The sequence below is a fragment of the Typopeltis vanoorti genome, chromosome 20 (genome assembly GCF_054136105.1).
Source record: "Typopeltis vanoorti isolate ZY-2024b chromosome 20, IOZ_Tvanoo_1.0, whole genome shotgun sequence".
In the NCBI taxonomy this organism is placed as follows: domain Eukaryota; kingdom Metazoa; phylum Arthropoda; class Arachnida; order Uropygi; family Thelyphonidae; genus Typopeltis; species Typopeltis vanoorti.
Genome location: NC_143568.1, coordinates 2,509,742 through 2,521,978, shown reverse-complemented (window position 1 = coordinate 2,521,978; position 12,237 = coordinate 2,509,742). Strand labels below are relative to the sequence as shown.

General features: G+C 36.1%; 1 protein-coding gene across 1 annotated transcript in view; it reads left to right on the top strand.

The window, feature by feature from the left end:
* LOC150095193 (xaa-Pro aminopeptidase 1-like) overlaps positions 1–12,237 on the top strand; it is a 606,338-nt gene that overhangs the window by 202,199 nt on the left and 391,902 nt on the right. Inside the window, exon 9 of the mRNA XM_090410814.1 lies at positions 10,050–10,090. Within this exon, the coding sequence (XP_090266940.1) occupies positions 10,050–10,090 (41 nt within the window). The remainder of the gene's footprint in view (positions 1–10,049; positions 10,091–12,237) is intronic.

Genomic DNA, 12,237 nt, shown 5'->3' with positions numbered 1-12,237 from the left:
TTCAAATGTAAGCGGTCTCTCGCATACAATTCCTCTCTTTCCTCAAACGCACTCCAAGCATCCACATATACCAGTCCTCTCTTGTCACACATTCTCGCTATTATGCCATTCAATATTACCGCTCTTCTGCTCAGTTCATCATTATCATACCTAGGCAATACGCACACTATTTTTTCTCTCTGTCTTCTTCCGTACAGCCTCAAGCAAAAATCTCATATTTCTCGCTGCCCGACTTACATTACCACTCAAATCGTTTGTTTCTACCATCACAATCATCTCATCCACCCTTTCACCTCTCTTAATTGCCATAGCCACCCTTTCTATTGTTCCTCCTGGCAAACACTCCTCACACATCCTATCTTGAACACCACGGATCATCGAGTCGCCATACATTATACCTCTTACCATTCTCACTCTCCTATTGTTTCTATTCTCTCCTCTTCTTTCATTCCCATAGGTCTCTCTCATTCCCTCTCTTCTATTGCTATTCTCTCTTCTAGCATTCCCATACCTCTCTCTCCTACTGTTTCCATTCTCCCCTCTTCTAGCACTCACATACATCTCTCTCATTCCCTCTCTCCTACTGTTTCCATTTTCTCCACTTCTAGCACTTCCATATCCCTCTCTCATTCCATCTCTCCTACTGTTTCCATCCTCTCGTCTTCTAGCATTCCCATATCTCTCTCTCATTCCATCTCTCCTACTGTTTCCATTCTCTCCTCTTCTAGCACTTTCATATCTGTCTCTCATTCCATCTCTCCTACTGTTTCCATCCTCTCGTCTGCTAGCATTCCCATATCTCTCTCTCATTCCATCTCTCCTACTGTTTCCATTCTCTCCTCTTCTAGCACTTTCATATCTGTCTCTCATTCCATCTCTCCTACTGTTTCCATCCTCTCGTCTGCTAGCATTCCCATACCTCTCTCTCATTCCATCTCTTCTACTGTTTCCATTCTCTCCTCTTCTAGCACGCACATGTCTCTCACTCATTCCCTCTCTTCTGTTTCCTTTCTCTCCTCTTCCAACTCCCAAATATCTCTCTCTCTCCCACTCTGATTCGGCTTGCATTTATCTCTTCCATTCTTCTACTCTTATCTTTCATACTTCTGCTCTCATTCACAAGACATTCCACCTCCTCTTTCAGCTCATCTATCTCCCTCTGCAGTCAGTCACTCTTAATCTAAATTCACTCTCCCAAACAAAACCATCTCCTAAATTTTTGCAGTCACTCACGCCTTCCACACTATCAACTATTATTTTCTCATTCATAGATATATTTTTTTCATTCTCTCCTATTACGCTACTTGTCTTCCTACATTCATTCTCCATTCCTGGAGCAACAAGGTCGGATATGGATAATTCGACACTTATTTCTTCCCACTGCCTGCATTTTGTGCACATACGCTCTCCGCTCTCTTTAACAAGCCACATATCTAATTCTCGAGACGCATACATGCGCAAGTACTGCATGCCACAAAGTCCCTTATGATATTTCTTATAATCGAGTTCTTAAATGGCGGAGGACTTGGCGATACGCCACTTGCAACTGCAGCTGAATCCGCTATTATTCCTTACTGCCGAGTAGTGTAATCATTAATTATTCAATTGATAAATTCAGTTAAATAAATAGAAAAAAAGTACAAACAATTACAAGCAAAACAAAACATTTAAGTACACTAAATAAAATGACATATAACTAAATACAGTGATGAAAACTTAGCTTCGATTTGTCTTCCACCGTTATGCATTCGATTCCAACGGTAACCAAATTATATTATATCGCGACAGCAACTAACTTCCAAAAAACAACCACTGAAGTACAGTCGTATTCAGAGAAACAATTTAGCACTCAAAAACATAGAAAAACGGCGAAAAAAATGGACTATTCACCAATTAAAAATCACTTTCTTCTGCACAGCTCAAATACACCGCCACATGCTACGGCGACGCTAGCGCCACCGTATGTCATGATCACTTTCACCAACTAGTGGTAAAGCAGGCACATCTTTAACTAAAGCAACTTCTGATGCTATGATTAAATATAATACTCTTTGACTTCACCAGTTGTTTGAGAAAGGTACTCAAGCAACTGGTTGAGTACATTCATGTGGGCATGATCTCAACAATACTATGGCATCCAGAGTACTTTCAAATGTCAGCAATCTGTTTGAAGCTTTTTTTTCCTAGTTGTTTTTCTATTGTAATGCATCCAATGAAGTCTTCAAAGATGAAACTAGTTGTGTATTCAAATAATAGTTTTTCTATTTTGTTATTTCTCATCTTTTAGTCAAAATTTCTTCAAAACACACGCACGCACACACACACACACGTGCACACACACACACACAAACAAACAAAATTTATTTATTTATTTACAACAGTTCAGTCTATAAAAGGTTCTAAACCTGCAGCACATTAGTACAGTGGATAGTGTAAGGTTTAGGTAATCCAGAAACCCTTCTTTAGAGGCTAAACATAATACTTTTTTAAGTTACTTTGCCCTTTGATAAGCAAGGTTATCAGAATTATCAAGATTACTTTATGCCAAACACTGAAAATTAACTGAAACTTAAAGGCATTTAAAAACATCATGACTTCAGTACAATTCAAACCAGCAGCCCATAGGTTGGAGAATATCAACGCTTATGTGTTTAGGCTTAGGCACTGATTCCTAGGCATCTTATTATTATTATTACTCCAAGACCTCATGGAGTCAAAGACTCATCTGAGAGGTCCTTTTATCACACACACAACTCATCATACCGTGTCTTAAACACATTTAAACTCCTTGCAGACACCAGACTCTCAGGCAAGGCATTCCAATCATTCACAACTCTGCACGAAAAAAACCTGCCTCTCACTCCCCTACTCACACCCTCCTTATACAGTTTCCAAAGATGACCTCTGGTTCTCCCCTGATCTCCCATTATTTTCTGTAGAACTTCTCCAGCATTTATCCTATAACAACCCCTTCCCAACTTGTAGGTCTCTATCATATCTCCCCTCTTCCTCCTGTCCACCAGACTCTGCAAATTACATCTTCTCAATCTTTCCTCATACTCGACATTCCAAAGGTCAGAAACTACCTTAGTCAGTCGCCTTTGGACCCATTCCAACATCTCTTCATCCTTGAAAACCCGGTGACCAAATCTGGGCACAATAGTCCATGTGTGGCCTAATCAAAGTCTTATAAAATGGAACAAGAATCTCCCTACTTCTACACGTCAGTGTCCTCTGCATCATTCCCAGAAGCATTTGTGTTGTCTTCACAATTTTGGCGATGTGTCCCCTAAATTTTAGATCCTTGTCCAGTTTCACCCCCAGATCTCTTATTTCCTCCACCTCCATCAATATATCCTCATCAAGCATAAATTCTGCATCTCATCTTTGTTTTCCAAATTTTAAAACCTTACATTTTGCAACATTGAACTCACATCCCCAATTCCATGCCCAATCACTCAATCTATTCAAGTCTTCCTGTAAGGCCACAACATCTTCCCTACACTTCATGGTTCATCCGAACATTGAATTTTTGCATCATCTGCAAACAACTGAATATCTTCATCCTAATCTTCACCTATATCATTAATATACAAGTTAAACAGTAATGGCCCTAAAACAGACCCCTGAGGCACTCCACTAGTGACTTTCCTTTTCCTGGATATCGCTCCCCCATACACAACTTGTTGATACCTATCAGATAGTCAGTCTTCAATCCAATGCACTAATCTAATATCCAACCCCATCTGCTCTAGTTTGACTGTCAACTTATCATGAGGTACTCTATCAAAAGCCTTTGCAAAATCCAAGTATATTACTGTGTATCCTTTTCCTCTGTCCAAGAAAGCAGTCACTTTATTGTAATAAGTAAGTAGATTACTAAAACATGACCTCCCTTTAGCAAATCCATGCTGTCCATCAAAGATAATACCATTGTTGTCAACCCAACTCTGGATCCTAGTTCTCACAAGCTTCTCCAACAACTTAACCACAACACCAGACACACAGATAGGCCTATAGTTTGATGCTTGACTTCGATCACCTCCTTTATGAAGTGGCACAATCTTGCCCTCCTTCCACTCCTTAGGAACTCGACCGAGTGCAAGACTCATATTAAAAAAATATGTCAAGTCAGGTGTCAACTCCCTGGCACATTCCTTCAGAATACGTGGTGATATATTATCAAGTCCCACAGCCTTATTAACATCTAGTTTACTCAACTCCCCATACACCTCTTGCTCACCTACAGTCAGTCTCTCCTCCCTATCATCAACTGCTCTCAATCCCTCCATGAAGTCACATTCACAAGATTGAAAGATCTTTATGAACTGTTCATTAAGTATCTCCACCACACATTCTGCATCAGCTGTCTTTATACCATTTTCTCCAATCAATGTCATCCTTCCATAATCATTCTTTCTTTTGCTGGCTACATATCAAAAGAACTGCTTAGGATTCTTTTTGGCTTCATTAGCTAACTGCTGTTCATACCTCTCTTTAGCTATCTTGAGTTATAATCAGTATTTCCTGCTGAAGAACTCATATTAAACATTTAATGGAACAAAGGCAGCCCAAGATATTAACTAAACAATAATTAGTGCTTCCAGTAATTCATATCAGAAACGTTTTCAGGGGTACAGTGTATATTGTAACATATACACAAGCATTATATATATATATATAAAATAAGTTTAATGACTATTACCGAGAGAAAAAATGGCGAGATATATTTAACAAGATACTACTAGTTTACTAATTTCGTTACAAGAACATCGTCAGGTATCATACTCAAAGAAGTATATAAAAAATTACAGAGACTTAAAATTGTACTAACAGAACAAGTGAAAAACAGTAGCATGTTTGAAAAAATGCAAGTATGAGTTCCATACAAACGAATACTACGCGCTGTCACGAGTGCGCCAGTACTGAACAGAAGCAACGTGCGCGTCCTAGAGATTGTAACTCAGGCTGTTGTTGATATGAGAGGAATCTAGAGAAATTTCTCTTGATTCAACAATCTTTCTTTCGAGTTCATCGTAGCACACATGGATATTAGCAGTTTGAGTCCAGTTTACAATGTGCTGGCGGCCTTCGTCTGAGTTAGCAGAAAAGAGAACGTGGCTAGAGAGAAAAAAAAAACTGGACTCAAACTGCTAATATCCATGTGTGCTACGATGAACTCGAAAGAAAGATTGTTGAATCAAGAGAAATTTCTCTAGATTCCTCTCATATCAACAACAGCCTGAGTTACAATCTCTCGGACGCACACGTTGCTTCTGTTCAGTACTGGCGCACTCGCGCGCGTAGTATTCGTTTGTATGGAACTCATACTTGCATTTTTTCAAACATGCTACTGTTTTTCACTTGTTCTGTTAGTACAATTTTAAGTCTCTGTAATTTTTTATATACTTCTTTGAGTATGATACCTGACGATGTTCTTGTAACGAAACTAGTAAACTAGTAGTATCTTGTTAAATATATCTTGCCATCTTTTCTCTCGGTAATAGTCATTAAACTTATTTTATAATATTCCAACCGAGTAAAAATGAATTCTCCTAATATATATATATATATATATATATATATATATATATATAAAAAGTGGAACTTAATGGAGAGTCTAAAGTTCTTAGAGAGTGCCCTCTATGAGCACTAGTAGAATACTTTGGTTGTAACATGGAATGTCTAAAAATTATACTTATCCTGGGGAATTTCACACAACTGTATTTATTTAAATTAAGTATTTTTTAAGGCCAGTCGCTGGGCTGTCACCACGCATCAGGGCATCCCCTCGGTGGTGGATGAGTGGGATGATCGGTGGCACTACTTTGTAAACCTCCCGGCTAGGTCCACGGGACCTGCTAACCAATGACAGCTGCGGTCCTCCAATCATATTGGGGGTTGAATGGTTCTGGTGGCCCATTCCGTAAAAAATGCTGCTATGTAAAGCATCGTGTCTAAACAGAAAAGAATTAAAGCCCGGGTAGTCTCAATATGCCCTGAACGGTGGTGTCAAGGTGATATAGCAGGCCCTGCGATATCGTCAGTCCATGACTGTTGTAAAGAAATTCAATGCAGAAATTGCTTGAATATTGCTACTTGGAATGTAAGAGGATTGAATAAATGTCGGAAATTTTCTAATGTGATGAAAGAGATTGAATATTAGTATACTAGGAATAAGTGAAACTTTTTGGTGATGAAAAAAATTTTTTTCATCCTATAGGTAGAGATGACCTTGCTAATGCTTCTGCCTGGTATCTCCACTCGGGCCTGGCTCCCACTGAAGAGACCTCAATAAAGGTCGAAACTAGTCTGGGTAGTGGCCTTTCCCTTAATGCATAACATTATACTCATCCACAAGGAGATGTGTCTTGCATTATGGGAAATACTGAGATAGGAGTGATGTTAGCTTGCTCCATCTTTGCAACGAGTTGGCCGGTGTTGTACCACCTTACCCCTGTCCTGAAGATACTTTCAGCGCAAACTTTGTTTGCTCACACTTGGATAAAGGATTAAACTAAATTTATTATAATGAAAATTTTTGGAAAGGTTCATCAGATTTTGAGTTAACTTCCAAATGGAAAGATATATACGTCAGGTGGTGAAATACCAAGAAGAGGTGTAGCGTTTATTGTAGAGAAGAAAACTAATAAAAACATTATCCATATAATCAAAAAATCAGAGTAAAGGCAATTCTAGTGAGATCTAAACCTTAAAGATATGCTGATCATTCAAATATATGCTCCTACAGAACAGAATGAGGAAGCAGAAATAGATATCATGTATGATGAAATAGAATGGTGTATAAAGGAAGTTGGAGGCAAGAAAGATCGAGTTATTTGTGTTATGGGTGACTGAAACGCAAAAGTTAGATCAGAGAGAACATCTACACACACGGGTCCATTTGGAGTTGGAATTCTGAATGAGAGAGGACAAAAGCTGATTGATTTCTGTAACAAGCACAGTCTTATCATAACTAACACTTATTTTGAGCAAAAACCAACAGCAAGATACACATGGGAAAGTCCACATGGAAGATACAAAAATCAATTTTATTGTTTTCAGGCATATATATATTCATCGTCATTAAGACCAGTCTATGATCAGATCCACAGTAAGCACTTGGAATCACCTTGGAGGTCTGTATTCCATTGAAGTAATGTTTACTGACTATATGGATCTGATCATAGACTGGTCTTAATGACGATGAATATATATATACGCCTGAAAACAATAAAATTTAAAAGAAATCGACCCCTAAAATGGGATCTGCAAATGGTACAAAATCCAATAGTAAAATCAAAATTTAATGAAAATATTTCAGAACTGCTGTTTGCACAGTTGCAAAATGAAAATGAACCCTCTCAGTGGAATAGACTTCAAGTTGCTATCATAACATCTGCTAAAAACCACATCAATAAACAAGAAGAAAGAAAGAAAAAACCATCGATAACTCAAGAGGTAATCAACCTTATTGATGAAAGAAGAACATGGAAAAGAGGAGCAAATAAAAAAGAAAGGTTAAGATATAAAACTTTGGATAAAAGAATCAAACAGTTATGTAAAAGATTGAAAGAAAACTGGATAAATAGGCAGTGCACTGAGATAGAAGAACTACAAATTAGGAACAAAACCAGAGAAGCATTCCTGAAATTGAAAGAACTTAATGGAAAAGCAAAACATACATAATCTAATAACTGTTTAAACTAAACATATTTGGTCATTTTATAATTAAAATACAAACTTATTTAATAGTGACCATTTACAAACAAATTACATTATAGCTTACCAGTTTTGCCAGCAAACTGTCTGGCTTTTTCAAGGCATTTATGGAAAGACATAAAAACTAATAAATGCAAATTGAAAGGAACATAAAAAACGTTGTGAACCAACTAGTAGCTATGGTTACACGTTCGCTTGACAGAGAGGACTTATTGTTCTTATTCATTATCACGCATGCGTGTTTGTTGTAAACGTGTAATCTGATTACTGGCTAGCTGTAGTTCAGATTGATTTAGAGAGAGGATCAGGTTTTCCATGAACTGTTTAGGATTGCACCCTGATTTCTGTTGAGGTTTCTGCCAGTTATTAACACTATTGTGGCTTTCTTGAATAAACGATGCCTGTAGTCATCATCCAGATATGGCATGGAGCTGTTTTACCACTCTATCGTGTGGTTAGACGTATAGAAATGATGTGCTAAGCCAGAAGAGATACTTTTGTTGTGGTTTACATCATGAACATGTTCTTTTTGTCTGATTTCTAAACTCCGTGAAGTTTGTCCGATGTTTATGAAAATCTCAAAGCCAGAAATATTCATAAACAATATGAAAATTGAACATACAACAGAATATAAATATTTAGGTACCTACTTTACTGCAAATGGAAAGCAAGATAAAGAAATAAAAATAAGAACAGCCATAGCTAAAGATGCATTCTGGAAAAATAAAGATCTGCTCAAAAGTTCTCTGAGTATCAAGACAAAGAAAAGAATGATAAGAACATTAGTGTGGCCAATTTTCACATATGGAAGTGAGACCTGGATATTCAAGAAGAGAGTAAGGCAACAGATAATGGCCTTTGAAATGTGGTGCAATAGGAGAGCTCTGAAAATCCCATGGACAGAGCATGTGTCAAATACAGATGTCCTACAGAGAATGAGAACACAGAGATCTTTATTACAGGAAATGATTCAGAAAAAGATGATATTGGCAGGTACTGAGAGGTTCAGCAGGACAGAGGACACTAACAGTTTTAGAAGGAAAAATTATGGGAAAAGGATCAAGAGGCAAAAAACGAAGGACATGGCTTGAAGATATAAGATCATGGACAGGATCACATGGCTATGCAGAAACAAAAAGGAAAGCCACCAACAGAGAGAACTGGAAGGGCATTGTGCTGCAACCTCTCACTGAGGAAGCTACATGAAGAAGAAAATTTTTTAAGGGCAGCTGTAGTTTATAAAAAAAGCTGTTCAAATTTAAGCTTAATGCTATGCTTCATGGCATTAAGCTTAAATTTGAACAGCTTCATCATATTTTAGTGTTTTCCCATTTGATTCTGTGGGTAGCATCCAAGGCATGGTTCCACTTATAGATTATCATATAATTAGTAAAATCATTTTCTTCCATTTCCTCCCAGGCAGACTTAAGTTCTGTTTGGAAGAACATAAAGAATACATCTGCCACAGCTGAGGCCTGCCAGGATATTTGTTAAAGTTTTTATAAGAACTTGCAGCAGCCCTAAAAATGAAACTAATTTAAATAAGCATGTTGTAAGAAGAACCCAAGGTATAGGAAACTGATTCCTAGGATTCCTGTGTTACAATGAGTATTCCTTGCCAATACCCATAAAGGCTGGTCTTCAAATTTAGGACCCTATATTTTATGGCTATTAATTTCTACTTTGTGTGTGTTCATTGCAATTTATATTGTACCCCCTGATGATGTTGCTGTGATAATGATGAAATATTTAAAGCATTAAACAGTTGTTTAATTCAGTTCATTAAATATCTAACATGATTGCTTCAAATGCCAGTATGATCCAAATGTGATGGCTAGAAAACCACAACAATTTGCATCATCAAATACTTTCTGGAGAAAGAGACTTTTCCTCACTCATGTTTGTGAACATGAAGGGAGCACTTGTTAAGGCTCTAATTTTAAACACAAATGCTGTAATGTCATATACTGTACATTCACTATGATCAACAAGAATATGATCCTTCATGTCCATCATATTGAATTCTTTCCTGCAAAAAAAAAAAAAAGAAAAGAAAAAAAAGACAGTTATAGAACATTTTGAATTGCACTGTGGGAATTATTGTACTTTATAGAACTAGTAAAAGAAAAGGTATATTTTTGATCATATACAATTTGAGTTCACATATTTTGTGATCTCTTTTGAAGAAATTTATAATATTTCAATCTTTATTAATTATTCTGATTATTTTTTCATAGTTCAGTAACTACAATATATGATTAACTTATAAACTGAATTGTAAAATGAGATTTGTCAAGCTCTACCTGATATTGCAACTTTATTTTTAGGATTGCCTGGGACACCTACATCAGAGCAATGGTTATCAAAGGTAATTTTGCCATTCAGTATTATTTTTTATTTTCACTTATTTTTAATAGAACTATCCAAATGAAGGTTTCAAGGATTTACATCATACCTTATATATTGCTATTATTAATTGGCTTACATTATAGTATTATGAGAATCAATGAATTTAGGTAAGATATGTTCCTAGAAATAATCAAGAACATGTTTTTCCATGTTCTTGATTGTTTCTTTTTTTTTTTTTTGTTCCTGATTTTTGTTTTTGCAGCAAAACATATTTATGTATTATTTCTACTGATTAAATTAAATTAACTTATTTCTGAGTTAATTTAACTGTAGCTACAGAATTTCTGTAGCACAGTCAGTTGCAAGAGTTACCTTTAGTTGTAAAGACGTGAGTTTGAATCCCATTTAGGATGTGAAAAATCTTTCAAAGGTCATTTTTAGCTGAAGGTGAAGTAACCAGTCTCATGTGGTTGGGTGTTTTGAATTTATGGCCCAAACAACTAAGGCTATATTAATAAAAATTATAATAAGAATTAACTCACATAAAATATTATTTCTTAGTATAATTTTTGCCCGTGTATTACAGGCATCTTCAGTACATGTATAAAGCTAATTGAACAATAACTGACAATTCCAAAAGGTGCCACCTAAGTAGCTAATGTAAGATAACTAAAAAAAGGTCAATAAATTTCCTAACTTATAAAAAAACAAAAAACAAGGTAAATAAATTATATATATATATTATATATATATATATATATATACACACACACATACAATTAAAAAAGTTAGGAAAGATGAGCTGATTTATAAAGTACTATTTCCCACAAAGGGGATAGACGAAGACCATCGGATCTGTTTAAGTTAAGAGAGTGAAGTAAAGTTTCACATGTTTCTTTATAAAGCCAATCCACGAGGAACCGACTTTTGTGAAAGACTCTTGTTCTTGTTCCAATGAACTCTGTGTCTAGTGTTGGTGGCATGTTCAGACTGTTCAGGTTCAAGGTACTGAATATAAGACTGGTGTTCTTCTAGCCGAATAAAGGGAGATCTTCCTGTTTGTCTGAAATAAGATAATTCGCAAGAGCAAGGAATCTGGTAGACACCTGGATAATTGAGATGTGGAAGCTTGTCCTTTGGAGAAGTGAGAAAGGTGGAGATTTTTCTGAATGGTCGAAAGGCAACAAAAATATTTAGTGGTTTTAAAACTTTGCTATGTGTTCACTGATGCCTTGCACATAAGGGATAGGAATATGCATTATTTCTTCTGTATTTGAAGAGGAAGATATATCAAACTACTCAAAGCTCTTTTGATGAAGGAATACTTATATCCATTAGATAAAAAAGAGGAAATAATATGTTGCAATTCTTTCTGTAATAGATCGTCTGAAGAACAAAAGGAGTGGGCCCGATGAACCAGTGTTTTAATAGTTCCTGCCTTTTGACTGGGATGGTGATGAGATTCAGCATGGATATAATGGCCTGTATGAGTCTTCTTCCTATAGACTGAGAAATGTATAGGTTACCATTTGGTTGGTGAAGAATTAGAAGATCTAAAATGCTAACTGCTGATTTAATTCTACTTCTAGGGTGAACTGGATCCTTGGATGAAGTGCATTCAACGTAGAGAAAAACTGTTGTAGTTCATCACGTTCCAGATAGCAAAAATGTCATCTACATATCTGAACCAATGAGTAGGTCTAGGAGAAATGTTGCCAAAAATACGTTGTTCAAAAAAGTGCTCCACAAAGAAGATGGCGATAGCAGGAGAAAGAGGATTGCTCATTGCTGTTCTTTCAATTTGTTGATATAACTTGTTTTTAAAGGAAAAATAACCAGAATGTATTACAAAATCAAATATTTTTACAATGTCTAAAGGAAATTCTTGTTGCAGTAATTCAATGCTCTCAGATAAAGGAACATTAGTAAATAATGAAACAACATCTAAACTAATCATAATATCTGAAATGTCCAAATGAAGATCCGAAATTTTATTTTTGAAATCCAAAGTATGTTTTATAAGTATCAGTTCTTCTAGTTGAAGAAGTGAGTAAATTTGATAAAAATTTAGAAATTTTATAAGTGGGACAACCTATACAATCTACAACTGGTCTCAATGGAATACCTGGTTTATTAACTTTTGGAAGACCATACAATCTAGGTGAA